Here is a 21,497-nt window from a genome sequence, read left to right on the forward strand (position 1 = left end):
ACACAAAATACAAAGAACTACATGACTTACAAAAACAAAAAATGAACCTAGACCATCAATTGGCATGCTGCATTAAACCAGAGATTTACGGACTTATACAACGAAACATAAACCAAATCAATACTAAGAACGACAGAGACAAAAAGATCTGCCACAACAAAAAACTAGAAAAACGAAGATGCAAACAACAGAAAAGACACCAAAACGACAAACCGTTGACTAACCTCATAATTAACAGATCCGACCGACAATTAAACACAGACGAGATACATCTACTTAACAAAGAACTCAACTTCGCAATAGCACCTAGGTACATTCCAACCATAGAAATCAAAACATGTTTAGAAGACCTAGCCAGGAGACTTGTGATACTTTCTACAAAGAACAAAAACAAGAAACAACCAAAAACAACCAACAGAAAGACGACAACTTACATAATTTTAGTGACATCCAACAGCCAAACTTCCCAGGTAAAATTACAAATTTATATTTTCCAGAAACACCTAAAAACAACATCTTAAACGATTTTTTCAAAAAATTTTCTCACAAAATCATCAATATAATTTCACAAAACAGAAAACTAAAAAACAACCTTACAAAAAGAGACATTAATTCCATTAAAAACCTAAAACAAGACAAAAAACATAAAAATTCTAAAAGCAGATAAGGGTAACGCTATAGTCATAATGAACACGAATGAATACATCCATAAAATGAAGAACATCCTATCAGACACGAACAAATTTACACCAATACACACAAATCTAACAAAGACACACGAGATGCAACTGAACAAATTGCTACTACAAATGAAAAAAGCCAACACAATTTCACAAACACTTTATTCCTACCTACGTAAAACCGACTCACGCACACAGCAAATATACGGCATCCTCAAACCTCATAAACCAGATTCTCCATTAATGTGGACCAATAATGTCCACATATGAATCGTTTAATTACAATCTTGGTAAATACATAGCATGGGCATTCTCCAAATATGTAACATCAGCCAGCTCATTCATCAAAGACTCTTTTAATTTCAAGTCTAATCTAAATCAACTTAATCATAAAGCCTTAATGGCCAGTTTCGATGTTATATCCCTCTTTACAGAAGTTCCAACCACTGAAGCCTGCAAGATAGCCTTATAACTCTATATCCGAGACCCTAACCCAAGTATAGACATTCCCAGTAACCAGTTAGCAACCCTCATAGAATTCACCACGATAAAGACAAACTTCATGTTCAACAACCAAAACTATATACAAACAAATGGCCTAAGCATGGGCAACCCAGTATCACCAGTTCTAGCCAATATTTTTATGACACAAGTTGAAACACAAGCAATTAACACAGCATAACATCCACCACCATACTGGTACAGATATGTAAATGACACGTTGCGGGATTCAGATCTACAGAACACATACTTAATTTTTCAATCACATTAACTCTATACATCCCAACATTAACTTCACATGCGAACAGGAAGAAAGCAATCAAATATTATTTCTTAACCTCAAAATGACAAGAACCAACACACAATTCAAAACAGAAGCCCACCGAAAAATCACCCATACTGGACTATACATTCCTTGGGACTCAGCACATGAAACAAAACAAAAATTCAACATACTAAGAAACCAAATAAACACAGCCATAAAACTATGCTCACCAGATAAAATTAACGATGAATTAAACAAAAAAAAAACAAACAATACTTCATCAACATCAATAAGTTTCCTCCACAAACCGTAGAAAACATTATACGCACACACCTAGACAGAAAGCAAAATCAACCAACTAAAGTAAATATATCTCACGAATCAAAAAATCACGAAACCATATACTGCTGTATACCATATATTCCTGACATCAGCAAACAAATAACCAAATTTGGCAAAAACTAGTAACAAAATATGACATTCCAGTTAATACCAAATTTATTAAAAAAACAGGCACAAAACTGAGGTCTATACTATGTAAAAACTACACTGACAAACACCACACCAACATTATTTATAAAATACAATGTGATAACTGCCACGACTTCTATATTGGAGAAACAGGTAGAAAAATGGAAACCAGATTCAAAGAACATAAAAAAGTCACCTTCACACGTTTTCGAACACTGCAAGTCAAATAAACACAACATAACCATAGAAAACACTCAAATACTAAATAAAGAAACAAACATAAACAAACGCAAAATTAAAGAAGCCTTACTTATACAACAACTTAAACCCAAAATAAACCAATATATAGGAACGTCTTTATACCTATATTAATGTAATAAAATAAATAAATTATATATTCAAACATCTAATACCGCCCTCTACATTCCGACACTCAGTTACACAACCCCTGTCAAACATGTGGTCAGCTTCCGGTCAGTTACCTCTTTCTTTGTGAACCTGACGATGACCGAAGAAGGTCGAAACGTTGTTCGCTCTTCTATGTAAAATATTTTCTCAACCCAAACGAGCCGTTTTTGCATATAAATTTCTCAACAAGTGGGTTTCTCGACATCACTGATAGTTATTGCAAAGTTATTTGCATACAAAAATATTTTACAAAGTCACAAACAATATTCAGTCTTCTATCTGTTTCAGAACGAAACATTTGATCGACCACCAGGTCCAGAACGAACAAGATAATTCTGAGTTTATGTTGTTAAACCTCGCTTAAGCTAGTCAGCTGTATTTCTTAGCTGGCCTCAGTGGTTACAAGCTGATTTTTTATTTATTTTTTGCCGATGTACTAGTTAAATGTTTGTTTTGTAGAGTGACTGTAGCTAACCAATAATATATTCTGCCCTTCTCTTGACACATTAGTTTATACAGTTTAAGGCAAGATTCTTTAATATACAACAGCGTTCGAAGACGCGCTAACATTTTCGTAAAACAAATGTTGTTTCTTATTCTCTAGAATATGTTACAAATTTAGAAACGGGGCGGGACTTGTGTATTACACATTCAACAATATACGTCACATGCATCAAGCAAAAACAAACGTTAGTATTAAAATAAATGCATAACAGTAAATCTGTTACACTTATACATGTACAAATAACTAAACACAGTTCTTATTCTTAATTAGTCTCCTTTAAAAATTATGGTAATAATTTATTAACTCGACGACGTTTCAAACCAGAAATAAGCCTGCCAGTTAATGACTGGCTTGGAAAACAGCGTTTACTCGAGATGTTTCCAAGTTAATAAATTATAACCACAGTGTTTTTACCGGTGATTTTTGTGGCCAAAAGTCTAGTTTATTTGACCACCTTCACATTTTATCTCATACATAGCTAATTATACAACTTACAGTTAAAAGCAAACAAATTTTATTGCAAAACATCGTATTTTTCAATTTTTTGTTCACTATTCCAAATTTTAATTTTTTATTTAGGTAGAGGGGCTTAAAAGGCAAGACTTCGAATTCGTAGTAAGATCAATACTATGTTTTTTGTTTAATAATTTTAGCTTTTGTGTTCATATATCATGTAATTACTTTTTTCAAAAAGTTATATATTCAGAGGGCGTTTCGTGGGAAACATTGGTATTTGAAAAACAACAAAAACTTGTATCATTACAGAAACAATGTTTTGTTTTGTATTTTATTTCTCTTTTTGTGTGTAATAAAATATCATATGGTAATACTTTGACAAACATTATATTCTCTGTTCGACCACTAGATACACCTTTCAAATCTTGGATTTCATTTCGAAATTTTGAAAAAAAAATGTATGTTTTTAATTCGTTAATAAACGTTAAAAAAAGTGTATCACATTTTCTGCTAAAGTGAAATGACAGATAATATTAGTATTCTAATACAATGAAATAGAATAGACTAACATAAACACTACCTCATTATCCCCAAATTTGCTTATTATCAAATCAATAATATTTAATCAAAATCACTAATAATTATAATCTCAGTATTAACATTTGAAAATAGTAAATATCTGTCATAACTTTCATCAAATTCCTTGTAAATTTTTTGGCCTGTAGAAATTTCGCAACAAAAATTTTATGTTTCTATTGTTAATAAGGAAGGCAGGAAAACAGACACACTACTGTATATACTGTATTTCTCATGGAGAACTAGTCACATGTTAAAAACAAATATTCCAAATATTAAATAAATAGCAACAAATCATTGTCAAATCGTAACTCAGTAATATAAAAAAGGAAAGATTTTTGATGTCAAAAAACATTGCTGATCTGATTGTTCTATTGTAATATTAATCAAATAATCACTTCATTGTTGTAACCCTAAATTTTAAACAGATGTTGAAAACAATGTTAAAATAAGATAAGATCAGTGACGATTGGTTAAATATGTTTTAATGGCATCTGCATCTCTTAATAACCACATCTCATTACAATGAATTGTTTCCAGCAATTGTTGTATGGTTTTTCTGTTCTACAAAATGGGTTCTTAGAGAAGAATTCCTGTTAATATGAAAATTATAACATGTGATACAAGAGGTATAATGAAATTTATACTGTGTGGTGGGCATGGCATAAGTAGCCCACTGTATAACTTTGTACTTAACTACAAACAAATAAATTATATGAAAAAATAACTACAAGTTTATAGCTATTGATAATAAAAGTAAAATCATATTGGAAAAGGTAACCTTGTATAGTATTTTATTGATTTAAAAAAATGTTTTAATAAAAAAGATTGGCATTGTAGTTTCAAATACATTTTTTATAACAAGTTGAAACAAAAACAATTAACACAAAATTACATCCACCACTATACTGGTACAGATATGTAAATGACACGATTGTGGGATTCACATCTACAGAACACACACTTAATTTTTTCAATCACATTAACGCCATACATCCCAACATTAACTTCACATGTGAACAGGAAGAAAGCAATCAAATATTATTTCTTAACCTCAAAATTACAAGAACCGATACACAATTTAAAACAGAAATCCACTGAAAAATCACCCATATTGGACTATACATTCCTTCGGACTCTGCACATGAAACAAAACAAAAACGCAACATACTAAGAAACCAAATAAACACAGCCATAAAACTATGCTCACCAGATAAAATTAACGATGAATTAGACAAAATAAAACAACACTTCATCAACATCAATAAGTTTCCTCCACAAACCGTAGAAAACATTATAAGCACACACCAAGATGAAAAGCAAGATCAACCAACAAAAGTAAATATATCTGACGAATCAAAATATCACGAAACCATATACTGCTGCATACCATATATTCCCGACATCAGCAGAAAAATAACCAACATTTGGCAAAAACCAGGCACAAAACTGAGGTCTATACTATGTAAAAACTACACTGACAAACACCACACCAACATTATTTATAAAATACGATGTGATAACTGCCACGACTTCTATATTGGAGAAACAAGTAGAAAAATGAAAATCAGATTCACAGAACATAAAAAGTTACTTTCACACGTTTTTGAACACTGCAAATCAAATAAACATGACATAAACATGGAAAACACTCAAATACTAAATAAAGAAACAAATGCAAAATTAAAGAAGCCTTATTTATACAACTCAAGCCCAAAATAAACCAATACAAAGGAACACCTTTATAACTATATTAATAAATATAATCAAACATCTAAGTACGCCCTCTACATTCCATCACTCAATTACACAACCACCTTGAAATGTGTGGTCAGCTATCAATCAGTTACCTCTTTCTTTCTTTGTAAACCTGACGATGACTGAAGAAGGTAGAAACGTTGTTCACTCCTCTACACAGAGCTTTCTCTATCCACATCAGTCGTTTAAAGGTGTTTTTTCTTATATAGGAAAGCCACATCGGGCTAGCTGCTGAGTCCACCGAAGGGAATCGAACCCCTAATTTAAGTGTTGTAAATCTGTAGACTTACCCCTATACCAGCGGGGAACCCGTTTTTACATATATAGAATAATAATATGTATTTAACTGAAGAAATGCTGTAAATGTTCCAGCAGTTCATTATATCATCCTAATATCTAGTTTGTCCCATTAATCAATAAGCATAACCCAATTACTAAATAAATATATTGAAGGAAAATAAATAATAATCATTCAAAACATTATGTTAACTGTTAACTTGTACAACCTATCCGAGCTGTAACTGTGATTGGAATGTGAAAATCACAATCAACATAATTTAAACATAATTTTCTTTAATAAAAACCAACATTATGTATTTTACTTTAACTAATAAATTATCGAGATGAAATTTTAAAATGAGGAGAGATTAAAACCATAAAAAATTAAAAGGTATTGTGGTGATATTAATTCTAATGTTTTGTGAAATTCCATTGCAAAACAAAAAATCTATTTCATTAGGATATCTCAGAATAGAGTATCTAAATATCATGTAAATTACCTATAAAAAAAATCATTGGATGAAAAGTGCATCAAAAATCACCTTCAACTCCTTAAACTTACACAGCCTTCCCGCCAAATAAATCTAACTTCATGTCGCACACCACATATATTTCATTGTAAGTCACCCCTTACTATTATTAAAACAAATTCATGTTTACAGCAAGAGATATACAAATTTTAGTTTCATATAGAAATTTTAACTGTCACCAGTTGCTCAGTCCTCTTGTAACTGAGATTAAATTTTTATCATAAATTTTACACATATATTCTCCAAACATCTTCTGGTTTTCAAAATTAGGATCTTTGGAGAGCATACTTAAATATATTGTAATAGCAGTGGTATCTTGTTTGTTTCCTAAATTACTTCTCACTTCGATTTCTTAAGCCTTATCCTCTGTTGCAAAACTTTCTGTAACATACTTATTAAATAATGTAAAAAAAGTGAACATATAGTTGCTGCCTGATTTAATTTAATTTCAGCTTTTGACAAAAGCACCTGAAAAAAACAAAAAACAAAAACATAAAATAAAAATACTTGAAAGAAGCTTATAAAGTTATTGTTTAGCCAAACCATAACTTTGTTCTTGTGCAGTCTAATTATAGGAAGTACTATTTCAACAACTGTAATGGGTACAAGAAAATGCTCTTTCCTATACTATACATTTATATTAATGATAGGTTAAACCACAAAATCATCAAGTATACTGCTAATGAAAAATTTAGCTTGTTACTTTGAATTTTAATTTTTAAGTACATTATTTATCTTAATCAATAATTGCTAAAGATCAGTATTTCTGAACATATTAAGATTTACATCTAGTAATTTTCTAGGGTATCATAAGTTTAAATTTTAATCCAACAAAACACCACAGCCACTTAAGACACAAGCAGTTTGTTTTCCCTTGAATTTATACTTATTCTCAGTAATACATCCTAAAACTCTCTTCCAAAGACAGGTTTTAAATTAATTTTACTTCTTTTGGTGATTACTGAATAATAAAATTACAATCTTTATTTACATATTTAATTTGCATACTTCACTACTAACAGAAGTGAAATGTTTTTCCCCATATGATGTTTCTGTAATACCAAATGTTCTTCAGTTTTATAGCCTAGAAATTCACAAGTGAACTATTATTCCAAGCATTTTTTGGTGTAACACTTAACCATTCGTGATATTAGAAACCCTCATTCATACTGCTTTCGTAGTTCATCCTTTTTCTCTTTAAAGAACTGCCAGGCAAGTTCACGGCTGCAGAAATGATCACAAACATTGTATCCTGTGATCTTACTTCATCTTAGAGAAGAATGGAATACATTCATGAGGTTATTTATAGAAGATTAAAGTTCAAATGTAACTAATTGAAGTTTTAAATTAGTCTGAATAGTGTAATAAAACATTGTAACATGACACATGTTTTATATCAGTGGTTCTTAACCTTTTTCAGTGTTTGCACCCCTTTCAAATCAGTAATCATTTCTCGCACCCCCTGGAAGCAAAAATGTTTCTTCTTAGGAGAAATATAAAGCATACTCTTATGTAAAAATATAGATTTGCTTTAATTATTCATGGGCATCCTCGCACCCCTGGTTAAGAACCCCTGTTTTATATGCTTATTTTTTAAGAATATCAAGTTTATAGTAAGAAAAGGAAATAAAAAGGCATTAAACAACATATTCAAGAAAGATTACAAACAACTTCATATAAATATATTTTTATGTTTTGACTTACACCTTTTTTTTGTTTGAGAGGATTCTTGAACATCAAAGACTACACAATAGATTTCAGTAATGGCAACATAAAAAAAACAACTAAATAATATAATAAAACAATGCACAATGAAAGATCAGAAAACTATTATTAAACAAGTTACCATTGGTGATTACAATAGTAAATGTGAATAACAAAATGGGTCTTACAATGAAATAATAATTTCACATGAGCAATGCTTTATATCCATTAATAGAAGGGTACTCAGATTAAAAAAGAAGAGATTCTTTAAGTTTCCTGCTGTACAACTTATCACAATTGTCTAAAATCTGATATCACGTGGTTTCTTGTAAATTATGCCATATATGTTGTTGTATATTGCACAATAGAATCTTTGTCAACAAGATCTGCAGTGGCGAATATGTTGTTTGAAACATTTATGAACTGAATAGCTAGACTAACCAATATATGTGGTTCAACACTGTGTAGGTATAACTTTTCAGACAGTATTCTTCGGTATAAAGGATTTATCCAAGTCTTATAAAAACACTTTTTGGATTTATACAAATTGTTGTTGTAGATCCAACAAGCTTCATAATTAACTGATAGCATTAAACAGAGGTTACATCCAAAAAGCATCATGGTTCATTGATAGTAATAAACAGAGAATTTGATCCACCAAACATCATAATTAACTGCCTGTTAACCTGAAGATGACCTAAGAAACTTTGATCTTGTTTGTATCAATTTTTAGAACCATCTAAAAATGATGGCAACAAAGTATTTTTTAGATGTCTCATCTTATACAATTATTAAAACAAATTTAGAAAATAAATTAATTTTCTACAAAGTACACTTCTCATAAATTTAAACATTCACTATCAAAACTGAAAAATCAAGATAAGGCATGTAACACCAACATTATACACACAGCTAGTTGTGGAGATTTGTGATGGTCACATAATGACAGTGCTGTTACACACGACAAAAGAACTATTATTAAACAAAATTTATGAATCTGAAATCTTACACATTTACTTTATCTATCAAATAATATACTAAACTAAGAGAACAAGATCTTAGAGAAACAGCAAACTCCAGGATTCTTCTGATACCTGTTTCATCCTGTACTGCTCCAAGGGCTCTTAATATTTGCTCCTTCTCTTCATGCAAGCCTGCTTCTCTGTATAACTGGGGAAAATATTAAACATATAAATAAAACTACTGTTTAAAACTAAACAAGTTAAACAAAACAGTTCAAAGACTAAACAAGTTATACTGGAAATGAATAAGAGAATTCAACAGATACATTTCATTAAAAAATTTCAAACTAAACTGATGAATATATATTTTGTGTATTTAGTTGTATTAATTGTGTACTTATCACACTGAAACTCTGTTTTATACTTGGGTTTAACCATTAGAATTATCATACTTTAAGCCTAGCCTAAGTAGCAACACTGATGCTGTTCTATTAAAATTATCACACTTTAAAACTGGCCTAAGTAACAATGTTACTATTCTGTTAGAATTATCACACTTTAAAACAAGCCAAAGTTACATCAATATTACCATTTTATTAGAATTATCACACTTTGAAACTAGTCTAAGTAACAACATTGTTGGTATTTTTATGGTTTACTGAAGAAAACTAAAGATAAAACATAAATTTGTATTTTCTATATACTATCAGGTATAAAATCAATTACATTTAGTGCAATTTCCCATGAAAAGAGCAAAATATTTCTTGTATATGCTTAACCTATTTCAATATTCAGCTTGAAAGGTCTCAAAAATTCAGTCATAACCACTTCTTCTTCCTATTACTTATAATGTTAATAAACTGGATTTAATATTCACCTTCAACATAGCTTCAAATGTTTGGTAATCACCATTTCTTGATGCTGACCTGTACACCTTAAACAGAGAAATGTCTGATTATTACAAAGTATACACATCATCAACATCAGTATGATAACTGGGGATATTAGTTTTAGGAAGTGTAGTTAAGGTACTGAAAGTTCTTGGTTTTCATGCAAAATACACAACTCACTATAGATATTATATTCAAACTATGACATAAAAAGCTACATAAACATTATGTATCTTATATACAAAGAATTTTTAAGAATACTTGTAGCTTGAAGTTTTGATTGTTGAGGTACAAAGTAAGTAATGGGTCAGTATTACACTTCTATATGAAATGTGTTTTAGATAGCATTACTTCTTTACAGCTACAATATTAATAAAATGTGCTCAATCAAGATTTGATTCACACATAAGGTGAAATGTTAACCTAACATATATGTACTTGGTCATTATGACCAATCTTGAAACCATCATATATGTATAGTTTCATGGTTACTACACGTTTTAGTTTTAAACAGTTTAGAAAGCATTACAATTCTTTTTTAAACAAAAATCAGAATTTTTAATTAAAGATTTGTTACTATATAAAAAATGTTTACAATAGAAATCTAATTCAAGACTGCTAAAACAGTCCTTTTCACATGTTTATTAAATATTATAACTGCTCACAGCACTTCTTAAATCTGCAGTTAAAATACTGGTTCCATTAGTATTGGCTTCAAATCTTTTTTAGCTTCATTTATAACTGATTCTTCATCAAAAGCATCAAATTATCCAATTACTAAGCTGCATAACAAAGTATCCAAGTGATCTATTTATGTTCAAAAATATTTTGAAATTTCATGAAAGTGATATGCATTGATAAGTGAAAGAGTAGTTAAAATTTGTTTGATTTATGTCAAAATACAGGGTGTCCCAAAATAACGTTTACACTCTTTGGATCATTATAACTTGCCTTGTTTATTGATTTTAACAATGAAACAAGATACATATGATAGCCAAAGGATTTATTTAAAATTTTAATACTGAAATCAAGAGAAAAAATAAATAAAATTCTTCCCAAGGAAAACTCTTCTTGGTTGAAATTGCAAAATGTCACAATTTGCTTGCTTCACTTCAGGTGTTCAAACTGAAATCCGTTCTGCTCCAGACACATCGCATAACGGGAAGAAATGGAAGTGCACACATCAAACACCATCTCATCTGGTATTAAAGCACATTGTTCTTCAATTGCAACTCTCAATTCATCAATTGTTGCCCTTTTTGTGCTGTAAACTTTGTCTTTCAGAAACCCCCACAAAAAGAAATCCATGTGTGTCAAACCTGGTGATCTAGCAGGAAATTCTACACTTCCTCTTCGTCCAATCCATCTGTCTAGCATAGATGCATCCAGATAAGCTCTCACGTCATGATGGAAGTGGGGAGGAGCGCCATCCTGCTGGAAGAAACACTCTTCTTCTCCAAATTGTTCTTGAATGCGTGGCATGGCAAACTGTTGTAGCATGTTGAGATAATTCAATCCTGTTACGGTTTCTTGGAAAAAGAATGGTCCAATGAGTCCCCTAGCGGACAGATCACACCACACAGTCACTCCAGGCAAATTCAAGTGATGTTCCTCTATCACATGTGGATTTTCTGTTGCCCAGTAGGTGCAGTTGTGTCAATTTATTGAGCCATTCAGCTTAAACGTTGCTTCGTCACTTCAAACAATTTTGAGTGGAAATTCATCATCGCCTGCACATCTAGCAAGATACCATTCACAGAACTCAACTCTTCAATCAGGGTCATCTTCATTCAGAGCGTGAACAAGTGATGGGATGAAACTTTTGAATTGGGAACGCTTCAAAATGCGATGAACGCTGGATTTAGGGATACCTGTTTTATGAGACAGTTGGCACACTGATTTTCTTGGAGAATTCAGAACATTATCAATGACCTCTTGCTCTCTTGTTGGGCTTGTTGATGATCTTTTTCGACCAGAGCGACCCTTTCTCATATGGTGGAGAGTTCCGTGTTCATCAAACTTGGCGATGATGCATGAAATGCTGGGGAGAGATGGCGCATCCATATGGAACTTTCTAGTAAAATGTCTTTGAACTTCAGCTTTGTTTTTGACTTTCCAAAAAGTTTTGAGAATGAATATTTTATGCTCGATTGTAAGCTGATTATCCACCATCCTTGGACACAAGTCAAATCTGAAACAAAAGAAACGGTTTATTAGCTATGCATAGTCAAAGAGTGTAAACGTTATTTTGGGACATCCTGTATTTTAGCCATAAATAAGTCACATTTCATAGACATAGAATACTCTTTTCTTATTTGGTCATCACAGTGAAATAATCCTCACCTTATATTACATATTTAACAAACTTGAAAATAATTCACTGAAAAATGTAAAACTAAATAAGTAAAATTCTTTTTCATTTGAAACTATTGTCCTTACATTCTCCTTTTACAGGTTTCCAGCCATGTTTTGCATGAATTCTAGCAAGCAGCTGTTGGCCACATGTTTCAAACAGAGGATGATAGTCCACGTGAAATAGTAGCATGTTTAATTTAGCCAAGCAGGCATTAATGGAACACCACACAGTGTAACTGGTTTCACTGATAAAGGCTCCATAAGTTTCAATACTACAGTTTTTGATGCACATTCAGCTTGAACCTGTGCAAACATTTATGAAATGAACATTAAAATCTAACAAAAAGAACACCTTGTATTGTATTATAAATGGCTGATACCAATAATTTTTCAAGTACTTGCAGTTAAGTATATCATATAAAATAATCTATTTCTAAAAGATATGGAGAGACCTGATGGCTACTATTTATATATACACATAAAATACTTTTTCTTCATGTTTCACTAAAACTAATTGTAATACAGAATTTGAGATAAAACTAGGGTCCTTTAAAACTACTAACTTGTCTGATAGCAATGTTTGAAACAATAGCAGAATTGCATTCTATAAAAAACACACAAATTATAAATAAAAAAATGTTACAAGAATTAAACAATTTTTATTTGAATCCCAAGTGATCTGAAAATTATACTACTGAAAGCTTCACAATATCAAACAAAACACTTATTTGCAGGTACACTTCTCCCTAAATGTATGAATAGAACACATTATAAAAACATTTTCATGCTTTATTAGGTAATAATACACAGTTTATTACAATAATAAAAAATACATTTTTACATCTTCCACTTTTATAAAGTTTGATTATTTGATTAAAAATTGATAAATTATGCATTCTTAATTTACATTACACTAATTTGTATGCTTAAATCTTAATTTCCACAGAACCATATATAATACAAGTATAAAAATAGCAATTAAAAGTGAACGAAATTTCTACTTTCTATCCAGTTCTGTTGTATAAATTACCAAAATCTGACTTTATTTCTGGTTTTTAGTTACTACTTTTATCCTTAAAGTGGATTATGATAGTGAAGTAAAAATAACAAAAACATTAATAAAGTAGCTTCATGTTCTATTATGATCCATACAAACAACCTTTCTCACTAGATGACCTTATAATTTATAAACAGAAACAACCTAATCCTTAATTAACATTTTTATAAATTTAAAGATGGAAAAAGCTGAACAAGAAGTTTACTTTGGTTTAGACTTACACAATTACATGTGTGAATTTTAGAGACATAGTTCTTTCTAATATGTAAGAGTCTAGAATAACGCAAATACATGTGTGAATTTTAGAAACATAGTTCTTTCTAATATTTAACAGTCTATAATAACACAATTACTTGTGTGAATTTTAAAAACATAGTTCTTTCTAGTATTTAAATCTAGAACAACACAATTACTTGTGTGAATTTTAGAAACACAGTTCTTTCTAATATTTAATGGTCTAGAATAACAATTACTTGTGTGAAGTTTAAAAACATAGTTCCTTTTAATCAACAAACCAAAGCAAACAGATCATTTTGTAATCCGAGTCTGTCTAATGAAGGCAGGGTTTGATCTTCAACAGCAGGCTGAAGCTGAGCAAGGATTTTTGGGGTGTACTGAGTGTGATAGTAACCCACAGTTGCAGGGTTTATCTGTCAGAGTAAAGGTTAATGTTACATGCCTCATTTACACTTCAGAAAGTTGTGTTTGAAAAGTAAAAGTAACTATAAAAAACCGTTCCTCTATTCACATTCTATACTACCAGTATACATCCACTTATTCTATACTACCAGTATACATCCACTTATTCTATACTACCAGTATACATCCACTTATTCTATACTACCAGTATACATCCACTTATTCTATACTACCAGTATACATCCACTTATTCTATACTACCAGTATACATCCACATCCACTTAGCATTAAATGTAAAACATATCTAGAAAAGGATAAACACACACACATATACGTGTGTGTGTGTATATATTGTGTCATAACGTTTAACAGAAAACATAATAGAATAAACAAATGAAGCCTAATGATAATGCATTCTAAGTTTTTCTGTTCTACAAATGCTATCAGTATTGAAGTGTTGTATTTAATTTTAACTTGTATTTAGTGGACTACCCATATAGTATTTACTTGTTTGAAAAACCTACTAATAACAAGTTTCAGTAAAACTGCATTCATTAAAATGATGACCATGTTTATATGCAACTTTCATTTTAAACTTTTCATTCTATTTTATAAAAATGCTTTTAAAACAAAGAAATACATTTCGTCTTCCTGGGTGTATCACCACCAAGAAACTAAATCATATACTTATACCTCTGAATAGGACAAAATACAGACTTCATAAACTGAAGTGTACAATTCAGATATTATATAAACTATTATATGAAAGAAAATTATCTTCAAAGAATTTCTTCATACTGCTTTTTCACTGTGAATAATTTTATTTTCATTATATTAACAGATTTTACATAAAAAATTTAGATGTTTTTCTTTTAATATTTTACCACATCATTATGTACAAAACCTTTCAAAGTAAACCTGCAACTGCTTGGTAATAAAACGTTTTTTTATTTAATTTTTTGACTATAAGCACTGGCTAAATTAAGCAATTATTTTCCACTACAAAATTATAATTTTAAGGTAATTTTTACAAATATAAATTTCGAAACAAAGATGGAATTTTAAGAATATTACAAAAGGAGTCCATGTAACATACACTAAGATAAAATAGTATTAAATAATTACCTTGTAAAGTTAAGAAAATAAACTTTTACCTTAACCTATTTATTGGGTTCTACATTCTCTCAGAACTTCCATTGCTGAAGCTTCTAGAAGTACTTGCTTCACTATCTGATCTGGTGACTTCACTGTTGTAATATTAATAGGCACAAGCCATCTCAGATTATCCTCTAAGGGTAACATTATAAAAGCTCTTAATTTTTAAATAAAAGTAACAAAACAGTTATATACTCTGTAAGAAAAAATGTTAAATTAGGTGAGTCATTTCACATTAAAATGTTTTAACAATTCGGCCAACTGCTGTATATTTGTACATGATTAATAATTCCATCTAATTACGAAATGTTATGGTTTCCATATTTAATTTTCTATTTGTTATGTACATGTGTACGAGTTTCAAGGCAGTATGGATATATAACAGAGAAATAAATAAGTCTTCAAGGATGTCATGCACAAAGAGAAAATCATCACCATCAGCATTTCCATCACCATAGAACCTTTCTTGATTTAAGGAAATAATCTTATTTTTTCCATCTTGCTTGCATGATACCTATAATCCAAAATACTATTTTAAATTGCATCAAGTGTACTTTAGAATTAACCAAAAAACAACAAAAATATTAAACTTTTGATTGTAATAACAGTCTTCATGAACATACAATTAAAGAGGTACACACATACAAATTTAATACATCATACAACAGCTCCAATTAAGATTTTCTTTTCTGCTGTAAGTTCATACAATACTGGTATCACACTCTCATATTTCTTATCCTAGTTTTTGCAACAAGGGTATCAATAACACATCTTTAATGTACAATACTGCACAAAAATGAAACTATTACCAAAAATGTTTGGTTTTACTGAAAAACAATATTTTCTTTCTGGTAAGACTTACAGATATTATAGAAAAGCCCTTTTGTTTTGTCCATGTGCTCATAATGACACCAACATGTTTTTGACTAACATCTTCTAAAAGTCTGCCATAGATCTTTACTTTGAACATTTTTGTACTAATGTCTTGTCATGTATGTGTTCATTTCTTAACTAAAAACCTAGAAAAGTAGTAGAGAATACAAATAAACTTAGTCATCATACAGTACAATGATTATAAGATAAATCATGAACTAGATTTTCAGATTTTATTTTTTTTAGACCTGAAAAAAAAAGAGAAACAAAATTATACATCACAATAATGTATTCATACTCCCAGTTGTCACTGATATATTTAGTAATGGAACTCAAAATATCTTAGCTTAGCTCAAGCATTGGATAAGTAATGGATGGTCTAATTAAACAAACTAGTAGGCGATCTCTAATGGTAAATATTTGACTACATCCTGCATTGCATATAGGTTTATGTGATGTTGGTAGCCATTTGTACTCAAAGTTCTCTTTCTCCATCTCTTCTTGTAAGTTGAATTTAAAAACTAACTGATCAAGAACCTAGGTAAGAAACACTGTTAATTACTTTTGGAAGTGTTTATGCTGAATATGGAATCTAGAAAACTGTATGAAAGCCATGTTCTTCATCCTATCAACAATTTTTGGATTTTTGCTAACAATGTAATTCCAACAGCCACATGAACCCTGTTCATTTGCAAAAAAAGAGATGTATAATTTAAATATTATGGGAAAGTACAACCCCATAAACACATCAGTAACTGAAACAGCACAGAATATAGGAATCTCTGAAAAGTGTGGCCATGTCAGTTTATTTCAAATTCTACAAGTTACACCTTCTATAGGTTTGATTGTTTGTTTATTAAGCACAATAGGCTGTCATTTGTATTCCAACCAGAGGTATTGACACCCAATTTTTAGCATTATATAGCTCTCATGCTGACTGCTGAACCACTGGAAGGCTTTTTTTAGTTGCTTTTTATTGTTTTGTTGCATATCTTAGATAAACACAATAATATGCTTTATCATCAATAAAAATATAGGGCCTCTGGAATGATGGAGTTAGACTTCCAGGGACTTTTCCAGAACCTCCTATTAATGAAAAAACATTTGTTTCCAAAATTCTGACTTCTGTACCTCTTATTAACCCTCTTTATAAAGGTTCTCCCTGTAATCTTTTCAGAAATTATAATATCTAAGCTGATGCCAGAGCAAAGTCAAGCATAAGATTCCTTAACTTCAACTTACAAATGGAGGTATTTGATGAGAGAAAAGGAGCTGCCAAAGCACTTACTAATAAAATAATCAGGAAAACTCAAAGAGAAATTAAAGTACTATATAGTTAGAGATGTGATCAAAAAAGGGTCCTGAAGTAATAACTGCTGATTAAAAATGCAATATTCACACACGTAAAAAAGAAAACACTATCATAAACAGATTGGAACAAAAAAATACCACCAATAATAGTTTCATCCTTTAAATGATATATTTATTGTTTTGTTATCTTTAGAAGTTTGGAAATTGTAAAGCAAATAGTTTGCTAAATTGTACAATACTTTGATATCATGTACATAAAAGAAAAACATTTTAAATTATTTAAGTAAGAAATAATCAACAAATGTACAAAAATGACAGATCTGCAGCTAGAATCCATATAACAAAAGTTTTATCTGTTTAGCCCAGAAATTTGAATATTCCTAATACCCAACCAAAAAACACCTCAGGAAGCATAAGATGTAAATCAGGTTAGTAAACAGGATTTTTTATTACTTATTGAAAGGAAATGTTAATAAAATCTATATCAGTTTTTTAGGTGACCTCAGGAGTATATAAGATTGAAAAGAAGACAGAATCTTTACACATTTAATGCTGTCATGTACGTTTATATGGTTCCATTTAAAGTTAATACTTAGTACTGAATGAATCTCTAAAATCTATCTACCTTGATCTAGAACCTACTGCTACAGTATAATCACATCATTAAAAACATTTCTTATGTGATTGTATTTGCCAATGCATATTCAATTATTATTAAAAAAAGTTTCAATAATAAATATCAAGAGATGATATAAGCCTGTAAATACACCTATAACTGATATAGCTCAGATCTTGTTTTGATTTCAAATTTCTTTTACAATTGCACAGTAAAATTTACTTTTGACTTTGTAGACTTAGCACTTAGCTAGCTAAAACCAAGGGGTAACAATATCCGAATTCTACCTCATCTCCTAAAAATTGGTGTTGCATCCTAATGATCGAGGCTCCCTTTTCATAGGAAATATCGTCAAAGATCTCATCAATTTCTTATGGTTGGTCAATAAGAACCTACAGGTGAAACAATCTCTTCACAAACAAGTCATTGAGAAAATAGTATCATGGAAATGAAATCCAATTATTGCAGTAATAATACTGTGAGTTAAGGTGATACTACACATCCTAATTTTCTAAGTAAAACATTTACTTGTAAAATAAAATAATTATCATTAAGTATATTTACAAGAAGATTGCTCTATTGTTTTGTAGACATTTTTTACTCATTAAACTGTGGCATATACATATAAAATATCCTTGTGAACATCACATCAAGAGTTGAAGAAAATATTACTTAACACTATATCATGTTTCTCATCTATTATCAATAAAGATAAAGAATTTTCACTTGTACAGGAAACATAAAATTACATAAAATAAAGTGTAGTACATATTAAATAAAATTAATACTTATTCATATCACATAACTTGCAATTTATTTTCTCTATTTCAATAATTTCAAATTAACATTTACTTCATTTTTATTTCCAAAATATCTAAATGATATGAACCACAATTTCTTTCACCTTTAACTCTTTTTGCTTTGCACCATTGACTGATCATAATCTAAACTTATCACACAGACTCATGGGAATTGAGGCCTAAATCTATTAACTAATTAAATGAGTATGTCTCAAGACTTAAGCCAAAAGCTAATGCTTGATTGAGTGAATACAGGTGTTTGAGGACTAACACTTTGTCACAGTATATGCTTACAGATTACAGAAGTTAAAGTTTTAATACTAACCATCTTGAGAATACACTTAGACAGGGTCTGTTCTGAAACAGCTTTAGATAAATTTGAAAATGAGTATAGAGGTAGTTTTTAGAAAAAAACATACAGCAAGTTATAACCAAGCATATATTATTAAAAACTTTCTCTCATCAACATGGATTAGCACATGATACTATTAAGTATGTAATTACACAATTACTAATAAATATGTGCAAAACCTACCTTTTATGTTCATGGTTATCGGCAAGGTTACGTAATGATATAGTAAACAACTATGTTGTATAGTGGCTTTTATTTCATTATCAATTGTATAGTTAACAAATAACTTCAGTTTAAGTTCAAACACATTTAAGTGATACCATGTTTTATGTTTGAAGTGTATGTTTCAGATATATTTTTTTATTTGTGTGTTACTAATTTTTGTGAATGTTCTATAAAATGTCAGTAGTTGGAATTGATTAAAACCCGAGTGCTGAGTTTATATCTTAGTCATCATACACAAAGCAAATAAACGGTGTCATAAGTTTATTATTACTGCAGGCAAGGCTATTCTATCTCATCTAAATTGGATGACTGTTGTGCAAAGCATCAAGTTCCAGAGCACGAGTACAAACATCAGTCACAAACGGAGTCCAAATTTCATATTCAGGAAACAAATGGTTGACACACAAGAACTCAATAAATGATGCAAAAACCTTCATTCAATCAAAGAGAATCCACCATTCCCAAAATATTTCACAAAAATCAAACATTACAGAGAAGTTAATTTCAAACTAATGTAAAGAATTTCTCCAGAATTATATGTTACAACATACATGTTTAATGGCCTTACAAATAGCCTTATCTTTATCTTATGAAATATTAGCTATTTGGATAGGATTAAAAATTTCAATTAAAAATTTAAGCCATTTTCTTTTGTTTTACAGTTTTAACTTGCTGAAAAATGCATAATACAAAACCCATCTTTAAGTAAAATATTTTAACAGCAAATCTAAGCAAGCATGTGGCAGAGACTAGACTATATTCACAAAACATCATGATTATCTTATATAAATGAGACTTAAAGACAGAAGTTGAAATAACTATTTACCCTAAGTTGAAAGAAGTAGACTATTGTGTGTATTTTGAATCTTACATCAGTACCATTAAAATTTATACAAATTAATAATTAAAAATGCAGATATGTTAGTTGGTACATTATTTTTTAAGTTTTTGACTCACTCTAGAAGGTTTCACATGGTAATATCTTGTACACACAAGGCTTTTTTCATTTTTTCTTGTAGTTGAAACACCCAAATCATTGAATGACACCAGCAACATTTTAGTATGTGCAATACCCTCCACTTATATAGTTATTTTATAAAAGATTACAACAGTAAGGTAAACCTTCCACAACAAATTTAATATTTCAGTGATAATCAGCATGGTAAGTATGGGAATAAATTGTAAAAAACATTATATTTTATTTATGCTTTTTAAAAATAACTTTTTAGCATGGTTAACTATTGAAATGCCAAAGTAAAATTACAAACATGCACAGTGTAAATAATAACAATTAATTCTCACCATAGTTACTAGATTACCAAACCACTGGTGAGCAAGCTCATGCCCAACTACAATGGCAATCTGTTGTTTGTGATCAGGCCTTCTGTGGATCAACAAGAAGACATGTTTCATGGCAGGTGGCTAATCCCCAGGTTTCCATGGCACCCAAAACATGTAAGTCATGTATTTGTGCAGACCACTTTACCAGGAAAAAAATTCAAACATTTATACACAAAAAAATCACACCCTCATAAGGTAACTGAAAAACTCCCAGTGTTTTAATCATTCAGTTTCACAAATTTTTGCAACAAGAACAAAAAATATTTTAACTTTTAAATATGCATCTCAGAACACAAAAAATATATCAGAATGGCTCTAAAACTACCACACTTTACCAGGCTTTCTTTGTAATTTATAAGGTGTGTGTTTTTCTTATAGCAAAGCCACATTATAAATCCAAAGGCTTTCTGCTGTACCACCTTGGACATAAATTATAAACTAGTGCCAATAATGATTATGACATAATAGTTTATACATCAAGGAAACTAAATACAGTATTAAAATTTATGAACAGAAGAAACTGCTCTTTCTATTGGTTATAAACATGTCCAATAACTATGTAAAATTCATTAGCACAAAATCTGAAAATTCAAAAGAGAGAGAGAGAAAGGAGAGGGTCCTCTGCTGAGTTTTAAAAACTTTAGTATATGAAAAAAGGTAGAAGGTTTAAATTTTAGATTGTTAAATGTAATTATGTACATTTTCTGTTTCTAATTTATTGTAAATAGCAGCAGCCTATATATGATGTCAGAAAAATTAAAAGTTATAATTTTCTGGCACTGAAAATA

General features: G+C 30.1%; 1 protein-coding gene across 46 annotated transcripts in view; it reads right to left on the minus strand.

Annotated features, from left to right (window-relative positions):
* Positions 1-4,641: 4,641 nt before the first annotated feature.
* The window catches only part of LOC143248906 (uncharacterized), a 32,973-nt gene continuing 16,117 nt past the window's right edge, over positions 4,642-21,497 (minus strand). For 4 of the 46 annotated variants that reach the window (XM_076497870.1, XM_076497858.1, XM_076497857.1 and 1 more), the window contains 4 exons: positions 18,279-18,383; positions 15,191-16,210; positions 12,425-14,047; positions 10,917-12,176 (listed from right to left, as the gene is read on the minus strand). In XM_076497870.1, the coding sequence (XP_076353985.1) occupies positions 11,974-12,176; positions 12,425-12,632 (411 nt within the window). In that variant the 5' untranslated portion in view covers positions 12,633-14,047; positions 15,191-16,210; positions 18,279-18,383 and the 3' untranslated portion in view covers positions 10,917-11,973. The other 42 variants (XM_076497883.1, XM_076497882.1, XM_076497881.1 and 39 more) reach the window with 37 other exon arrangements.

The sequence above is a fragment of the Tachypleus tridentatus genome, chromosome 4 (genome assembly GCF_004210375.1).
Source record: "Tachypleus tridentatus isolate NWPU-2018 chromosome 4, ASM421037v1, whole genome shotgun sequence".
Lineage (NCBI taxonomy): Eukaryota > Metazoa > Arthropoda > Merostomata > Xiphosura > Limulidae > Tachypleus > Tachypleus tridentatus.